The sequence below is a fragment of the Chroicocephalus ridibundus genome, chromosome 9, assembly GCF_963924245.1.
Source record: "Chroicocephalus ridibundus chromosome 9, bChrRid1.1, whole genome shotgun sequence".
NCBI lineage: Eukaryota > Metazoa > Chordata > Aves > Charadriiformes > Laridae > Chroicocephalus > Chroicocephalus ridibundus.
In genome coordinates, this window is record NC_086292.1 from 11,947,926 (window position 1) to 11,967,386 (window position 19,461).

The 19,461-nt window shown below is 40.4% G+C and overlaps 1 protein-coding gene across 9 annotated transcripts in view; it reads right to left on the reverse strand.

Moving 5' to 3' along the window:
* Nucleotides 1-2,685: 2,685 nt before the first annotated feature.
* TENM1 (teneurin transmembrane protein 1) overlaps nt 2,686-19,461 on the reverse strand; it is a 900,761-nt gene continuing 883,985 nt past the window's right edge. For all 9 annotated transcript variants that reach the window (XM_063345747.1, XM_063345755.1, XM_063345753.1 and 6 more), the window contains 5 exons: nt 13,269-13,565; nt 8,793-9,180; nt 6,906-8,126; nt 6,273-6,415; nt 2,686-4,817 (listed from right to left, as the gene is read on the reverse strand). In XM_063345747.1, coding sequence (XP_063201817.1) covers nt 4,059-4,817; nt 6,273-6,415; nt 6,906-8,126; nt 8,793-9,180; nt 13,269-13,565 — 2,808 coding nt within the window. In that variant the 3' untranslated portion in view covers nt 2,686-4,058. The remainder of the gene's footprint in view (nt 4,818-6,272; nt 6,416-6,905; nt 8,127-8,792; nt 9,181-13,268; nt 13,566-19,461) is intronic.

The following is a 19,461-nucleotide window of genomic DNA, read 5'->3' on the forward strand; positions in this document are numbered from 1 at the left end:
TTTTTACTGTTGATGAGAAAGCTAAAAAGGAACGTTACTTTGACATATATCGTATGCTATGCTTCTCTTTCTCATTTATTGACACTTCTGCCTGAAGAGTATGAAGATTTTAATGTTTTATCATGGTTCATACAAGTAAAATACTGTCAAGGACACGATCTGATATACTAACATTTATTAAAAGGCTAAAGTCCACCACGAGATCTAAGGAAAAACTGGAAATTGTCAAACACGTTTCCTTAGACAAATAATGGCAGGTGACGAATGCCCAGACAAATCCACAGCGAGTCCGACTCCACCATTCCCAGTTTCTGCCGAGAAGCGATTCCTCTGGCAGTCAGGGTGCTTTCGACCTGGTAATGTTTTGTGTCAAGGAGAGGTTTAAATAACAGTCAGCATTTGACAGGGAAAACCCTTACGGCTGTCGGCGGCAGCCTGATCGGAGTGTCACTGTGTTGCATCAGCTGCGCTACGGTGAATGCCCCCGGGCAACCTAATGCCCCGCCAGGGCTCTGCCCCACTCCTTTTGCTCGGGCTAAAACAGGAGCTCCTCTGCCTAAACCCCTTTCGCCTTCGGAACTGTACCTTGGCTTCCAGCAGCGCCCTCAGCCATGGCTTGGAAAAGCCCCTCTCCCTGAGCCCAGCCCCGGCCGCCGGTGGAGGGGGGCTCGGTGGGCCGGGGAGCGCAGGACCGGGGCCAGCGCTGCGGGAGCGCTGGTGGCCACAAAGAGAGGCCACGTCTACCCAGCTAGTGTCCAACAGAGGACACTGAAGAGCTCAAAGCAAACAGCTGGGATGTGTATACCGAGATGCACATTGACCAGTTCATATATATTTATTTGGCTATGTTCTACATAGATATCTATATATATATATTTATACCTTTGAAATGTTCTAGATTTGCTAAATAAATATGAAAGCAAAGGAAACATTACTTGTACACACTATTTGTTTGGCTGTCATAAAAAATATAGCACGTATTTCTCATGGTAGGTACTTTGCTACAGGATAGTTTGCAACACTGGTTGGTATTTATTTTATTTTTATTTTATAATTTTTTTCCTTGTTTGCAGTGCAGAACGCTAGCATCAAATTATCTGATCTAAATAACAGTAAAAATTTCCATGCCATTATTTTTCTTTTTTTCATTTGGGTCTCTAGGCTATAGTGCAAAAAAAAAGAAAAAAAAAAAAGGAAAAAAAAAAGAAAGGAAAACTACAAAAAACAACACTGAGAAACTGGTCTAACTACTAGGAAAAAAAAATGGAGACTGAAGTATTCCCTGCCTCCGTCTGAGGTTGCTCATGAACAAGATGGTCCAAAGCTATTTGCGTAGTTCTCGCGAATCACTGCTGGCTGGCCCATGTGTAGCTGTGACTTCAGTCTCCAGTGCTCCTTCAGTAATCACTCATTTCTTTAGCACTGTCATCTCGACACGACATTTTTATATAGTTTCCTAAATTTCTGGAACTGTTACGATGAAGGTGTTTCTTTTGCTTTTGTAAGCGGGCCGTGTGATTCTTTATAGCTCCATATTCTCCTAAGAAATATTGTTCCAAAATGTACTTTAGACTGCACCCAGGAACTGGGAAAATGCCAAATCAACTTTCAGAGACGAACTTGTAACACGTTTCACTCTTTGACCTTTTGGCATAATATAAGAACAACAGTAATCAAGGCAGTATTAAAAACCACAGCTGTAGGTAATACAAAGTGCATTTCCTGCATATAATACAAATATAACTTTAAGAAACTAAAGGCACAAGCTAACTAAATATGTATTACATACTAGAAATGCACAGTTCAAGGTAATTCTAATAGCTTCAAATATTTGTTTATAATGGATATTTAAAGCAGTTTGAAAATGATACCTCATTAGTGAATTGCAAAAAAGTATAATTGCTTAAAATATAAGTAAAATAGACTCTAATATTGACATCTTGGATCAGTGATAAAATACATCATCACGTTTATGAATGCACTCTCTATATACAATTCATAAATTATTCTTCCATTGATTAAAAGCATATTAGAGGCTCAAGGATTTGAAGGTCCATTTTTAGGCTGGTGTGGAGGTATTCAAATTCTCCGTGATTGTATGGAAAATTACAGAAATCAGAGCTGTCGAACCTGGACGTTGTCAGCTCCCAAGTCTGTACATTAGTTAACGATGAGCCCGATCAAAATGTGTATGTGCAGATTTTGGTCCACAGTTCCCCCTGGCTGGGGAGTAGAGGGTGGTTTTAGGGGCCAGGCTCTCGCGCAGCCTGGTCCCGCACCCCCAAAGCTGCGCCGGCTCCCGGGGGAGCGGAAGGAGTCTGGGAAGAGACGGTAATGGTGTGAGGCTGAGACCCGAGTCCGAACCCCTGGGGGGGGTTCAGGTCCCAGGTGGCAGTTCAGGCTCATCTCTAACTTTGGTACAGTCTGCTCCACTTGCCCAAAAACAAGGGAAAAACGAAAACTGGAAAGAAAGGAAGACAGACAAAGAAAGCACTTTGTTGTCTTTCGTAAATATGAGCAGAAATTGTTTCAATATATTTACTGTGTCTGTTTTGAAAGAAATGTGCAATAACATCACTGTTACGGATACACAGGCTCTATAACAAGACTTCTAGCTCCCTCTGAAAGTCAGTAAAGGAAATCTGCTTACCCGTCCCCCCCCTCCCCATATGCCCTCCCTCCCCTCCCGATAATCAGGTCTTTTAAAAATGACAAGCTGAAAGACGGATCACCTACTCTGCCATGAAATAACTGTGCCAGCAGCGCATGATACCTTGGGAAATAAAAATTTCTGCCCATGCAATATAATGCTTTTCTATGTGCTCTAGATATTGAGCTGAAAAGAGAAGAGTCATCCCCAAAATGTTCTACATTTATCAACATATTTACTATCCACACTTAGGTTCATCAACTCCCAACCCACCAATCTTCAGACTCAAAAAAAGGAGTAATACAACAGGATTATTAGTTTGAGATGAAAAGAACGCGATGCCTAAACCCAACAACACTGCAATTTCCTAATGATCTGTGAAAAGACGAGTCCTGGCCCAATGACTACGACAGGACTGATCCTGCAGGGCTTGTTGTTACTGCACCGTGTGGGCCCTCCCATCTGGAACGAGGGTTGTCCCAAAACTACCGAGTTACAGCTCAGTCTGGAGCACACTGATGCCAGTGGAAAGACTCCTGTCGACTACAGTGCTCGTAAAGCCCTTCTTTGGCCACCCCAAGGCCTGGCTGAAGCCCAGCAGTGCGGTGCCCCCCTGCACCCTTCCACCAGGAAGATGGGCAGCTCTAAGCACGCTGCCGGGCTCCAGTATAACCCAGTGCCGAGGGAAACCTTGGGAGAGAGGCCCCCACGTGCAAAAGGAGAAGCAACATGGCGTTTGTCCCTGGGTGGCTGAGAGGTGGCTATGGCCGAGCAAATCTAAAGGCCATACGGGACAGCCTTTTACATACTGTATCCAATACAAGTCGGGTGTCCCAGGTCAGAAAATCCCTTAGATCACAGCTGTGAGGAATGACATGCACGGGGTTGGTGAGCAACTATGAAGTTTCCATACACAGTCTGGTTTCTGTATGTAATCCCTTGAAATTATGGGAGATCTTACTGGGATAAAAACTACCCAGTAAACACGGGTTGCAGAATCAGGCTCTGTAACCTTTTAAATAATTGGTGAATTATTAAATCAACATCAACAAAAAAGTTGTGTTTCTTTAGAAGAAGGCAGAGCCCGCTGCACACCCCCCTACCCCGCAGGGATGCGTGGTGTCACCCCGGGCACCTTGCGCAGGTCGCGCTGCTCAGCTGTCAGGACTCTGCTTCTGAAATTTTTGAATACTGCCACACAAGAACTAAAAATCGCCACTGTCATCTCTCAAAGAGTTAAACGAACAATATTAAAATACCATCTTCTGTCACATTTAAAGGCAGTTGGATATGTTTTTTCCTCTATATTTATATATACAGAGTTCTGATCTAGAAAAACCAATACAATAAACCATTTACGTTTAAAAACAGGCAGTCTTTGGTGACGCAAAGGCAGAGATTTTCTTTGTTACCTTCTGCCTATTTCACTCTGTCTCATAAAGTGAATATTATTGGCACTGTCAGAAAGTTCAAGATACTGCTCCACAGATAAAACAAAATATCCATCGTAGCCTTGTACCCGCCCAGTGCTTAAAAGCTGCTGTTTCTCTCCATCTGTCCATGCCCTAATACCTTCTTCCCCTTCCTGCAGCCGTCTCTGCTCCTTAGTCCAGGCCTGAGCCACGGCTCTCTGCCTGGCTATCTCTAAGACATGGTTCTTTTCTTCTTCCACTGTCGTTCCATACCGAACGTTAAAGCACAGCGCACCGTGCTGGAGTTGGATGTCAGCAAAGCGTCTAGTCCTCCCGTTGATCACAGAAGTCATCTGCGACACTGTGACGTTGACGCCATTCTCCAAGATGCGTCGGCCTCCGGTGTTGCCGATTAGGGTCAAATCTTCTTCCAAAGACCCCAGCTTGATGAAGTAATGTGTGTCTCGGCCCTCTATAGTGAAATGCAAGTTCTCCAGATAGTGAGCGTTGTTGAGGATGGCAGCAATGCGCCGGCTGTCCTCGTTAGCCACGCCTATGATGTCAGCTGTCACTATACCATCCTTTATAGCGAATTTGATGCCTTTTCCAAATACTGAAGGAATAGCTGCAAATCTTGGTTGCTTCACTCCCTCATAGCACTTGCCGTCACTGTACCTAGGTGTCATAGGAAGCTGATCCAAGGATATAAAGTTTCGGAGTTGCTTTTGTAGCTCACACTGAATACCCAGGATAGTCTGGAAGAGAAAATACCAATAAAGTTTGCAGGAGAGGCATCTTGCCGTTCATTATAGTGTCTCACAGACCCTGCTATTCTCTTAATTGCTTAGAATGGATCTTCAATTTGTTTGTAGAATATTGTGGACATCTACAGGGCCTGGGTATACGCACAGGCTTTCTAATCACCTAAGGTATTGCTTTCTGTCTCTTGGAATCTTTTTAGTTTTTTAGAAATCAAATGGAAAATGTGTTTATTGCAAATGCTATTTTTGTATTTATTCTTCCTTTTTTTTCTTCCGTCCTCTTTGAGTTGTTACTCCACATGGCCGGTCTTCCAACTCTTAGGTGTGGGGAAACCTGCACTCACAGCTGTACTCTCTCACATATTTCTATGCTTAGTCTCTGTGCATCTAATTATGTCTTCTGTAAAATAGCAATAACAGTTTTTATAGCCCATTCTTTAAGAAAAGCAGGCTGTGAACGTCTCAAGATACTAGAACAATAGGTACCATGCAAGTACATCAGATCTGTAGATCTTGCTTCCTATCGAGGCTAAGAAACCCCCACTCCAACCATCTATTTGTCTTTTATCACTATACCTATCACTACACTTTTTCTGTTCCTTTGTAATAGCTCCTTTAAAATCTCGGTGACAATTTTACATGGACACGCTCCTACATCCAGAATGAGCCCTGATCCGCCAGGCCTCTGCACTTTGTGCAGTCATTTGTGCATGGGAAAAGAAGTGTATTAAATGCTACTAACATGAACTCGCAACACTTTATACTTCCTTTTCCTGACTGAATTAGAGGAAAAGCATCTTTTCTCTCTCATCTTTGCAAAATCATATTTCTTTGTTAACAGATGCTCATATGGTCCAATGCAAAACATGAACACCTGCTTAGAATACCAGTAGTTGGTCCTGTTGCTAGACCCTGATAGCTGTTGCGTGGCTTTTCTTTACTGAAAATAAGCCCTGGAGCAAGGTCGAGTTCTACAGATTCCCCTACAAATCCATAGCAACATTTCTGGTTTCCTGCAATAACTATGCAGAGGTACAGACTTGTAAAGCTGTTTATACTCTCAGTGACTTTGCATCTCTTGTGGCATCTTTCCAAACAAAGATGAAATCTGGGGTTTTAATTTTTTATTTCTACAAATTTTTTTGTAGCTTTTTCAGTTTTCACACAAACACCTTTATCCTTTTGCCTATCCTGCCCTTCAAATTTGTATGGTTTCTCTGTGAACAGCTACAAAAGTTCTTCACTGTGTTCTTAAAAGCTTCTCCTTAAAACTCTCCTCCGCTCTGATGCCTGTACCTAATGTGACAACATTAAAGTTTCTAGCATCGTTAGACCATTTGCCCTGCCTCTTATGTTGAAAGGTGCAGTCATATTGTTTCCTTGGTCTCTGATGTTTTCTAATCAAATTCCTAATTTAGTACTAGAAGCAGCTGAATAGTTTTTGCTAACCTTTCCAGGATCCCACTCTTGAGTTTTTGTTTGAAGCTGTAGAAGTTCGTATGTTGTCTCCAAAGCTTCTATCTCTGGTTTCGGGAATCCAGGTAGTACGTTGTGCAACTGGAAACCAAACAGCTCTAGCCAACTTCCAATGTCTGCAAAACAAGAAAGGGATGCTGGCAAGAAGGCACGTAAATCCTAGAAAAAGTGAGGGTAGTCTGCAGAAATCCCAGCTATCTAGAAATAATGATTTCACATCAATTTATGTTTTCAGTACTGGTTACAGCATTTATCGTAGCAAACAAATGATCTGATTACAAAGCACAGCTATATTCAAATCAATAGTGTAACTTCTATCTATTTATAATGGAAAAAGTTCAAATAAAGCTGCCTCCATTCTTCCTCTAATTTTAGCACTTAGAAAAGCAGCAGAAACAACTATTAATTATTTTCTTGGTTACCATAAAGGCTACAGAAAACAGAGCAAGCTCAGTAAGATGTTATCTATTAAAGAAATGACTTTGATATATTTAAGATTAGAGCCAAATAGTAACTTTGGATGTACACAAAAGATTTCTGGAGTCTTGAATCCATACCAGAATTTGATCAAAAAATGTGTTTTCATGAGATATGTGTTACTTTTACCTGTTGTATACTTAGCAACATCTTGGATTCTGCCAACTGGGTAATTATTTTCAAACGAGTAGAGATTAAATGGTTGTGGGACAGCATTCAGGTGTTTCCATATATGATGATTTGGTGTCGTCCACCGACCAGCAATGACATCATAGTCCCGCTGACCCAGATGAACTAACTTAGTAAGAGAATCATAGAGCCCTCCATGAAAACCAATGATAACCTGGAAATCTGGATTAGTGTCCTGGTAGATCTCTCCATATGGGGTGTACAAAATTTCTTTTATGACTTGGCCCCGGCTGCTAAATACAGCTAGAGGTGTTCCAGTGTTATCACAAGCAACATAATATTCTTCTCCACTGCTTAATTCCATTGCAATGAGATGACCTTGAAGATCATAATATAGGGATGTTATTTCTGAGCTAGTATGATTGTACAAGTGAGTAACTCTTATTGGGTTGGAGAGATCAGCATAGAAGAACTGTAAGTGTTGTCCTAGGCTTGATTTGCTTGCAACTCGTCTTCCAAGACCATCATAACAGTATTGCACAGTCCAGCCAGACACTTTGTTGTACGCTTTGTTCAGCAGGCCGTTAGAGTTGTACTCAAAGATCTCATTGCCTCTTTGCCTGAGAAAACCATCTTCGTCCATTTTATATTGAATTTCTCCAAGTCTGGTAATGCGATCTCTCAGATCGTATCTCAGAGGAGTGAGGCGTGCACTGTTTCCATGGCTCAGCAAGTTGATGTTGCCATTAAGGTCATAGCTGTAGCGCCACTGGGTTTTATCATTCACAGACACAGTCTGAAGTTGACCATCAGCATCATATTCATAAAAATATCTTGTTATATTGGCATCGACACCTACACGTATATCACAGATCACCATACGGCCCATATTGTCATACTGGATGGTCATCCAGTAAGCGATAGACTTGAGAATTTCATATTGTACTTCAATCACCTGACCATTGGCACTAAAAATTTTGGTATGTTTCATCACGGTGGTGGTTATAACTTGGTTTAAATCATAATTAATTACACTGAATTTGCCAAATTGTTCAGTCCTGCCAGAGACATCGACGTAACGGTACAGATCTATGGGAAGAGGCGTCTCGTTTATCATGGCCTGCATGCTTGTGACACGGAAATTGTTATAGCTGTAGTCAAATCTGGCATTTACAAGCCCTTCTTCACTAAACCTGAAGATTTGGCGACCAATAAGTGGACCTATCCAAAACAAATAGGGGAAAGAGGAAAAGGAAGAAAAATAATGAATAATGTCCACAGTGTACTTACCCTACAGAACTATCCCAGACAAACGATAAACTCTTGAGCCTTATTGCTGAGTGTCTCAGAAAGTACCACTAACTAAGAATATGTTACACTATTCTCTCACAAATCTTGATTAATGCTTGCTCTACAAAATATTTATATTTTTATTAGCATTTGTTTAAATTAATGCTATTTTATTCATAATTATGATTTCTATTTACTTACAAGATAATTCTAAACTAAATTTATTTTACATAGTGATTTCCTTCCTCATATAAACAGTCCTTGTGAATTTATGTTATATTATGGTATAAACAGGAAAACTTGAAAATACAAATAATAAAACAACTTGATTTAGTATTTAGCAAATATCCACACAGTGGAATAAAAACAATCAAACATTATAAGAGCTATTCCATACCAAGCAATAAAAAGAAAATTGTATTTCAAATGGGACAGCTATATATGCCTATGGACACAGACATAGAGATAAACACACATATTTTTCTACCGAAACATAAAATGTAAGAACTTCTAGACGTAAAAATAATGGAATTTCATGCCAGGTAAGTGCAGGATCAGGGCCAAAAACTTTAGCAAAGTAGTCACAGTTACACAAACCTGTTTGCCTGTATCTGATGGTACAGATGAAGCCATCATGCATTAAATGTATTGTTTTAATAACCCCAGAAGATTCCTCGTAGGTGAACGTAACTTGAGTAGTATCATAAAGAATCTCGGAAAGTCGGGACTGTTTGGTGTATTTGTAAAGGACTCTGCGTCCTGTCCCAGGATATAACGTTTGCAGAAGCCGACCATCTCTAGTGACGTCCTGTATGAAAGCCGCATTGCTGTCCGGAGGCGTATAGATGTTGCGGTAGTAGCCGACGGACAGCATGGTTTGCAAGGCATGGCGCACCATGCTCGGCATGGTGACCGAGAGCAGGTAGTCGGACTGGTCGTACTCAAAGATGTAGCGGCGCTGGCTGTGCAACAGGAGCATCACGGACTGCAATCAAACAGGAATGGCAGTATAAGTGGCTGATCAAGCAAATGATTATTCATCTAGTCAGTGCCCGAAGGTTGAGGAAATGCTGAAACAACCATCCACTCTTGCAGTTTGCTCTTACTGCCTGTACAATTCCAAGTGAAGCTTTCAGCTCCAGGAGACCTGGCCAGCAAGGTGGTACAAAACAGGAGGAGAATAATAATAAGTCTAGAGGTAAGGACCTCCAAACTGGAAGGCAGATGTGGCTCCCAGTAGCATTTCAGCTTCATGCTGACTTGCTATGTTGCTTTAGGTCGTCCTCCCAGGAAGCTAAAACAGAGGGAACCTCTTCCCCGCACACAGGCAGAGCATCTGCACCAGCAGATGTTTCTAGGGGAGATGGAAAGGGGAAACTTTCAATGGCATGTACAAGGTGTTTAGCTTTTATTGGCACTCTGCATATCTCTATCACACACCTTCCTTTTTCTGTATGTCTTCTATTATGCCCCAGAAGTCACATTATCTCCATGCTTACTGACGGATGAAAATAGTCTGCAGGTTCTTTGGTGTGACTACTTTTATATCTGCTTTTCACTGTTTACAAAGAATATACTTTCTACACAGGTACTTGATATTTTCCCTGTGTTGGTTAATTGTGGCTGGTCAATGAAATCTGGTTTGTTTGTTTATTTGGCAGATGAATGTGCAAGCACGGCAGACATTTATCTGTGCAAATATAAAGCTGGAGTTCTGTAAACCTTTTCACCATTCACGTGCAAAGTCAGTGTCACAGAGTACAAGCCCACTGGCGAACAGTCACTGTGAAATAAGCATCACGAAAACACAGAGTGAAAATGTATGGGAGAAATTTGTAGCCTTCCCTCAGGTCCAGTAAGTGGCTTGGCTGGACCAGAGCACTGCACATCCCTGCTACACTGCCCAGACCGAGACAGAGCACTGACACTGCACACTTCTTCGCTCACAGCCCAAACCTACCAGGCACAAAACCAAATCTGTCAGGCTTCTGCACGATTGAGGCATCATGCAAAACAGACTCTTATGAGGAACAGTGTGACTGCTTTTTCACAGAGCATTGAGGAAAGAAATCAGAGAAAAATGCTTTTTCTTCCTCTAAGCTCAAAAATCTTCTCTGGGAAGAAAACACTGAGAGCTCAGCCCTGCAATGTGTTAAGTAACATTGGCCCCGAGCCACTTTGCTCTGACAAATCACCCAAGTGCTTATTCAAAGGACCAAAGATAGGCTAAGCCTCGGCCACCCTCTCTGCACCCCCGGCCCCCCACCCTCCCAAGATGTATTTCTTCCTGCCCTCGGTGAAAGACATCTGTCACCTGTACACAAGCCAGAGAGCGCCAACATATGCCACTCGCAAGTTATCCTCTGCCAACTGGTGATGACAGACCTTTACACCGAGCTTTTTCTGATCGCTTTATTGCTGGTCTGCCAAGCATTTCTAACACAGTGTTTATTTTGTTTTCACCTTCAGTCAAGAGTCCCCAATCTGCAGTAAACCACTGGCTGAACTCTCTCCTAGCACTGATGTGACGCCTCTCTCTATAAACTGCTCCCGGGCCTGTTTTTAAGCTGTCTGCCATTGACAGAGTATGAATAACAAGATCAGAAACATCTCTAATATAACTTTAGTGCCCCAGTGTGCCATTTTTACAGCACTTTGTGGCTTTTCCACTTTTGTCTAGGATAGTAAAAGTACACACAGTACAAGGGTTGGAGACTTAGTATCCTCTCTAGCCTAGTAGAGGATACCATAAAGAGAAAAAAAAAAATACATTCCCAATTCATCCTAATAATATCACATTAGATTTTTCAACTCTTTGCACAAATTGGGTTCTAATTATTTTAAAGGATTTCAGACGGTAGCTCATAAAACATCCAAAAAGCGGTCATTTCATAAAAGCAACCAGAGCCTGGTCCGCCACGTAATGACTGATGCTGCTTGGTATATCGAGACAAACAGCCAGCGGCAATTACTTGGAGCTCTACTGGGAGCACACAGAAATGCTGAGCATCACCACTAGATGTCATTTCTGTCCAACATACACGCACAGCCGCTCATCTATTTTGTCTGGTGGTAAACGGCAGGATTTTGGAAGCAAGCCTGGAGTATTCAGAAGATTTTATAACACCATTAAGTATTTGAAGAAAGTGACCAAAACAAGAGGAACTGAATCTCATCAGTAAAAATTTCTTACAGTGCTACTATCATAGTGCTTTTTAAGACCTAAATTATTTGGGCTAATTTTGGAGGGGGAAGAGATTTTTGAAGATGTACAATTAACTCATCAAGTGCTAAAAAATGAAGTATTAAATAACTATGAATTGGAAGCAAACTATATAATTGATTTTTTGAGAAAAGGAATCATTGGGTCTTATGAGGTTTCCAACAACCTTTAGCAATCATTACATAATTAACACCATGAGTTATTGACTTTAATGGAGCCACAGAATGATAACTCAATGTCTAATTTTGACAGTGAATTCATCTTTCTTTGGCACACGGAACAAACAGGGATGAAAGTACATTAAATAGCTGGAAGATTATGTCCATAGTGTGTATGACTTTCAATGATTGTAATGACACGTTACAGCATAACCCAAGCTCGCTGCTACCTGAGCCAGTAAGCTTTTGCCATGGACACTTGTGCAGAATTACAGAATAACAGCTATATGACTTTATTTATAAGCTCATCATAAACTAAGAACAGACAAAATGGCCTGTAAAGATAAGAAGCATACATCCTTCCAAAATTATGGTCCATTAGGCCCAAGGAAAAAATAAAAGATTCCTCCAAAAGGCACATTGCCCAAACATTTGAAAGCTCTATTAAACGCCTGTTTACTTGCAATTTGCAGAAGAGCAAACAGACAAAAGAAGCCCTGACAAATTTATCTCGACCAAACTTCTGAAGCTTCTAGGGTTTGCCAATCTTGTTAACATGTGCAAGAACCATACTGCATGCAGACAAGGAAGAAATCACATTTTAATGCATTCTCCAGTCTAAACCATTTTTTTCTCTGGGTTAGGTTTAAGTTTTTTGAGGATCAGGCTTAAATACATCCAAAATTAAGTACAGCAAGGTTTATCTTAAAAGTACACATTTGTAACTTTTAAATACATAAATAACTTCAAAGTGATTGGATTTCCTGCGTGCAATACCCCCTATCAGTTCTACCTCACCTGACCCCTCCTAGCCTTTCCCAGTGGTTAACAGGTTCAGAGAAAATGTTCTGCAAACTCAGGTTATATCGGATAGACCAAGACATTGCTATTTAAAAAAAAAGTTTAAGAGGACACTGTTTGAATACAATTTCACACTAAGTTCTTAAAGCTTTAAAAATACAGATTGGCTTTTTGGTTTTGAGAGACAAGATGATATCAAATGGGATGCTTCTACAGATGAATGAGATGCTGCTCTTCCTTAGTCTGTACAACACCTATTCCCCCATCTTGTGGCCACAATCTATGGACATAAATGAAAATTACAATACTCGGGCAATTTAGGCACAAAGTCACTATAAAAGCAGAGCAATAACTCATTTCATATTAATATTTCCCCCCCTCAAATAGCCCTCATAAATACTAAAGTAATCTTTCTCCTCACAGCACCAATCCCTTTTTTACAGCGCAGCACTAAGTAGTTGCAAGCTTATACTCGTTGCCTCATAATTTTGGCTTAAAAGAACTGTGTTTGTGGGGAGGAAACAGTTCCTTTTCAGTGACTGTTATATTTTTGACTATGTTATATGGAGTAGCAACATGTTTTTCAGCAGTGAGTGTCCTTTGTTTACTTCAACTTGGACTGAGACGAGGAAGTCATTTCTACTTACCATTTAAACAAATCTGAGCTGCTAATAACTTCCTCCAGAACTAAACTATGGCAGGTTTGAACCGGTGACAGGCAGGTCTAAGCACGCCCAGAGACATTTTTATCTAGTTATGTAATTGTATGCATTTTCTTTTTAAAAGGTCTTAAAATACTCTTGCAAGAGATAGCATTATAACATAGTTCACAACTTAATATCTCTATCAGAACAAATATTTTTGCCTTGGTACACTTTTTAAATGATTTACCTTTTCTAAATATGTGTAACTCCATATTTTGCCATCTGCCCATGTTCTGGAAATTATGTTCCCACTTGGATCATACTCCATTTTCTCAGTCCAGGTTCCTCTCTGGATATAGGTGACTAATCCAGAATGTGAGTAGGTGATATTGACTTCATTGTACTTGCTGATGGGTGACCATAAAACTGGGCGACCTGTCTGGTCATACATAATGCGAAGAGTGAATTTTCGATGATCATCATAAATCTTTCCTGTTCTGGTTACATGATCGAAATCAATGGAGAGCAGGTTTCTGTTGTGGGCCTAAACACAGAGATACAGTAAGGTAAGAAAGCAATGCATCTTAATTACGCACAAGACAAACATTTCTGTGTCAGCTCTAATCAAAATGTGCAATGGTTTAACATTATGATGGAGCATTTAGGCCTTATTAAAGACAAGAAAACAGAAAAATATTCAGATGAGAAACAGCCGGACCAAAACCCAAAATGCTGCTTGTATAATAACAGTGTTGTTATACTTTGCATTACGGCATGCTTCCTATTTCCATATGCTAAACCCTCACCTCTGCTCTCACCTTTTCCTAAGCTTTTCTTCTTTCTTCTCAACTTTCAGCTCTCGGTGGATGGACTTTTTGATCCCAGACAAAGATTTGTAGTCAACCCACACATTAACAAAGATATCCTATCTCACATCCTCTCTCTTCAGCTCCGTTACTGTTGACAGGTCAGATACTGCTCTGGGATAGCCCACGCCAGGTCACATACCGATGCCGCAAAGGGAAGAGCTGTGCTTGCAGCTCCTGAAGACCCTGCTTGCCAGCGTCCTCATACTTCTTCACAAAACCACCCCACTCCCAGAGCTCGTGAAAGCCAGTGGCAGCGGTGCCTGGTGCCAGCCATATTCCTTGTTGCAGCTCTCTCACCACATTTGGGACCTGCAACATTTGTTAAACTCCCCGTGTCCAACAGACTAACAGAGTGATTGTGCTACAGTCCGTTAACATTTATGGTCCAACAGGAAAGTGCAGAGGGGGCAGCCCAATTCTCAATTTGAAACCAAGTTCAAGGCTGAGCCAGACTCACGAAGACAAAATATATTTATCCAGTGCTTTCATCATCTACCTCTTACATCATTCAGTCACTGGGCAATCACTATTAAATTCCATTTAAATCAGAGAAATAATTTAGGGAACCATTAGACATTGTTCATTGACTTGTCTTTTTCAGATCAATGCTCAATGCCCTTGTATTAATCTACTGCATTTTATCTAATCACTTGTATTAATCTGTTGCAATTGCTGAATTCCTTACAGCAGCGATGGTGTCAGTGCAGGTGTTAGCACAGTGCACAGCACAGTGTTTGCTCCTTACTGAGACCTGGAGGCATAGCCATAAAGTAAATGGTTAAGAATATCTGTTTAATAATTCAAGCTGGGATCATATGGTGGTAGTGATTAGAAAGAACTTTTTTTTTTTCTTTCGCCTTTCTGTTTTTAGATACAAAATAATTTGAAAATCTAGAAGAAGCAGCTGTTCTTTCTTCAACTACCATTCCTGGAGTTTTATATACACACATGTCTAACTTTAATAGTGTTCATTTACAATAGCTGTAAAATACCTATATACTCCTGTAGACTGCTGTAACTATTACAATTTATGCTCTAATGCTAGTTAAGGAGCCCAAGTAAAATGTGATGCTCAGTTCAACTATATTTGCTTGTATACTGTCCGATGGACTAAGTTTATTATAATATATTTCTTTGCAAACTTCTTGCAATATCTGAAAACAAACCCTCTTGGTGGTAAAATAACGGAAAAGCAAGCAGGGGATATACTCTGGCTCATATTCATTTACTGTCTCTGTACATATTCAATGTTCTTATTGCTATTATTATTATTATTGTAGAATGCAGTTAGGAAAAAGGCAAGTCTTGAATACAAACTGCTTGCAATCTAAATTTCAGGGATGATACAACAAATAAGAATGAAAATGAAACAGACGCAGAATTAGTAGCAAAATGCATAGCAGGAGTATTTGAAAGCTCATAGAGTTAAAATAAGGTCTGGGTGGACGCCGTTACTTCCCTTATAATCCACACTTTATGTCTCATTTTTTTATTTTCTTACATTAGATTTAAGTTAAATTTAACACCCTTCTCATGACAAGACAGGATGATAGATGGGTAGCAGGCCTCATTTCAACATTGTCACTGAAAAGCCGACTTCAAATTCCATTGGCTTCTTAAAGACAACTCCTCCAGTGTACATACAAGGTAGTAAGGAGCCCCTGGGAGAGGCTGGTTACAAGCCAGGGAAAACTGGTTTCTGAAAGTAATGCCAGGTCAGAATTTCAGGTGATGAAAATAGGGAGAAAATTCAGCTGATTTCAATAATAATGTTAGTAGTGCATAAAAAAAAATATTTATTATATGTTTTTAAACATCTGTTGACTCCTGTTAGTTTTATAGCTAGAAATTTTGCAGTGTAAATAATCACATAAATGTGCGCTTCTCCTGACTTTCATTCTCAAATCTAAACTGTCTACGATCTGTAAATCAGATGAGATAATTGTATTATTTCCTTGTCTGTGTTTTGATTTGAGTGAACGTAAACTGATACACACTGGCAGAGGATTTGGTCCTATCATTAGAATTTGCTGTAAGACTGGTAAATAAAGGGAGATCATTTGCTAAATGCAGTAATAAACATCGCCGTCAAAGCCTGTTTTTGCAGGACTTTCGAATTGAGACCAGTGAGTTACTTCTTTTTTTTGTTATTAAAAAAACAAAACAAAACCAAACCAAAATAAGTGACACTGGCCAAGCGTTCAATTTTCAATTTTGTAGATATTTAGTTATAAAACCTGGACTGCATCCAAAGCCAAGTTCCTCTAAGTTATGCAAAAGACAGGCGGGAACAGAGCTGCATTCTAATCAGTATATTACTATGCATCATGCTCATTGGTTTTAACAACAGCCTTTGCTTCATTTTTAGAAGTCAATTAAAATAGCAGTTCAATTGATAAAAAAGAAGTCTTGCTAGATTAAGATTGATGTTAAAATGCCTGATTGTACATAGATTTATTATTAATATAAAATGCATACATGCCTACAGACTGTTTTATATACTTTCAGGAAGTGCCAGGGCAGGCAGTTCTGCACTTAAAAACCCCCTGTGATTAATTCCTTTTCTCCACATTGATTTAGATACTGAGATAACGTTAAATGTCTGTTCTAGAATTTCAGTTAACTTACACACTTCTGCTCTATTTCTAGAGCAGAGAATTTGCACCATGCAAAAATCCCACTTTTTAAAACACACCATTTACAGCATTATTCAGAATGTGCTAACAGTGGCCTCTTTCCAAAACTGGAAATAACACTAATAGTGTCACATGCTTTCAAGATGGTTGCTAATTGTGATTAAGCATTAAAAATGTTAGGACCAGGCAGAGAAGTAAAGGCTTTCTTCTCTTCAACTAGGTCATCCTTTATTTCATCCCCAGTTACCTGCCTTCTAATTTATACCTCTTAGCCCTTAAAGCCGTTTGTTTCAATGATGGTATTAGCACTGATCTCTAAGTAACTTCTTTAAACCTCATTTTTATGCTTTTTTTTCCCCTTCGAAAACTGCCATTGTGCGGGTTTTTTTTCTTTAACTGAGGCCTCCTGCAAGTCTGTTCATTTCCACTGAGAACTGGTCCAATTCCCAGAGCTTTTCTTTACATGCATTTTCAAAGTTCAGAGTAGTTCTTTCTGCCCTACATTGCAAGCTTTCTAACACACTTCCTATGGTGCCAGTCATGGCATATTAAGTGCTTAAAAACTTTCTTTTTAAAATCTAACTCACTAGAAGTTTTCAGAAGGTCTCACCAGAACCTCATCCAGCATAAGGGCTTCTAATCATGCCACATTTTTTTTTCCCCAGCAGTACTCAAGGATCTGTCAACAGTAAGCCCCAGATGCCTTTCATTATCTGGCATACTGCTTCAAACACACTATACGATGGTATTTTTGCTCCTGTAAATTTCCTTCAATCACCAAGAAAAGGTAGCTGTCTCCGGGTAAATTCTGCTGCTCCTTTGCCTTCCTTGTCAAGCTGCACTATTCCAGCTCCTTATGCCTCCAGTGACTTCCCACTTCATCAGCATCCCATGGAAACATCTCAGTGCTAAAGCTGAACTCCAGGACCCATGTATTTCACCTGTCCTCCAAAGTCCTTCTTATTGCTAGTAACAGCCTCAAGAGTCCACTTGTCCCTTTCTCTTTCGCCTATTTACATGGTGTATCCTATGCGCAGAACACTTCTCCTCCTTTCCACTATCAAATCCTCATTTAATGTGCTAACCCACTAGATTCCCTTCAGCCTTGCCCTGACAGCCCTCAGATGGTCCTAGAGCTCAGCACAGTCATGGAAGAGGAAAAGACTGTAATACAGGCAGCTGACTTGTCCTTCTCAGTAGGCAGAGACAATCCATAAGCCTCCTTGATCTTGGGTAGGTATAAACCCACACAATTTACAGAAATAACACTGCTATGTTCAACAGCTGTGATTCTAGTGGGTATTTTCGGAAGGACAGAGAATATAAGACAGCAGCACATCAAAGTCATTCTTACACTTCTCCTTCACCTTCCAACCTCTCAGTGGATGAAGGTGAAGGGGGAGAAAGGAGTACAGAAGCGGTTCTATGCACCAACAGACTGATCCAGAGGTAGGTCAATCAGTTGAGCTCTAGCTTCAGTGTTGCAGTATTTCAATGAGCATTTTATGCCTTTAGCCATAATCCATTTAATCCTGACCAGTTTGTAAATTTCCTCCCTTTTCTTGGCAGGCAATATTAAGGATCACGCAGAAGCAAGTGAAAATGAATTAAAAGAACCCGCAATCATTTTCAACAATAGAAAATATAAACTGCATAATAGGAAAACTGTGCAGGATGAAGTAGTTATATTAAATATAATTGTCATGAACAACTTGCCCTGGCAATGTAAGCAGAATAGATGACTGACTATATCCTTTCTGTTTAAGACTTTTATTACATAAGATCCTTAAAAAAAAATGTGCCACATAGTTATTTAAGCCCAATATCGCACAGAAATCAATTGATTAGGTAATGTGAGCCCTGGAGGCCATAGTTCGGATCCTGCCGTCTTAATGCACATTTGCCACTGTAAAAAGTTCAGCTGCCTCCCTAGACAGGGCTATGAGGACTCACACTGTGCTAGAGAGGAGGCAGTCAGAAGATGGGCAAGAAAAAATAAATAAAGTTTTTCCCCACTTGCAAGATCCTAATAAAGTAACGGTGACTGTCAAATCTGAAAGATGTCCTTTCAAATGGGTGTTTCGCACTCAGTAGCCAGTCTGGCCAGATCATCCAAGTCTTGCATTTCTGATTGATCAGCACAGTTGAAAACCAATCAGATGACACACTTTTAAAAACTGGATAGGATCTCATAATCAAAAGACAATCCAGAGATTTTAATAACCATCTCTATATTTTCAGAGCTAACAGATGTGCCTTCAGAGATAATACCTATCCAGGCAGGTTGCAGTTAATAATGCAATATTTTTAAAGCCAAAATTCCCAGTCATACATACTAGTGGTACAGGCATTTTAAGGAGTATTCATGTGAAAAACAGAACTGATTTAGTAAAAAACCTGTTCTGCAAGGTAGCGGTGTCTTTGAGCCTTAGTGTTACCTAATTAAATGCTGAATGTTGACCATCTGTCATTGTAATCTGTGAGTTCTCCTCACAGATAAATATAAACCATGGATGCAATGTTAAAGTAATTCTTTATTAGCGCCATAGCGTAACCCAGCCAGAGGGAGTGAGGGGCCTGAGAGCGAGTGGCAGAGGGCAGAGTACACAGCCTGTCTGCACACACGGGGAGGCTCTGCGTCACTCTGGCTTGCAGGAAATGCAGTGGCCAGGACGCCCAAGGTGTGCCCTGTGTGACCCTCTGCCCCAGGCAGAGGCTGGCACCTCTTATTTCCCCAGAAGAAAGAAAGTCGATATATCTGAGAGGGGCAGAATGTGGCTCCGACTCTGCTGCTGTGCCAGAGTAACTACGCATAGTTCTTTGCTCACAGCTTCTTCCAAAGCTGTAATTAAGTTCTTAGTTGAAAAAGATGAGGAAGAAAAAAAGTAATTATGTCTTGAGGTCAAATCTCACAACCAAAATCAAACAGAGATCA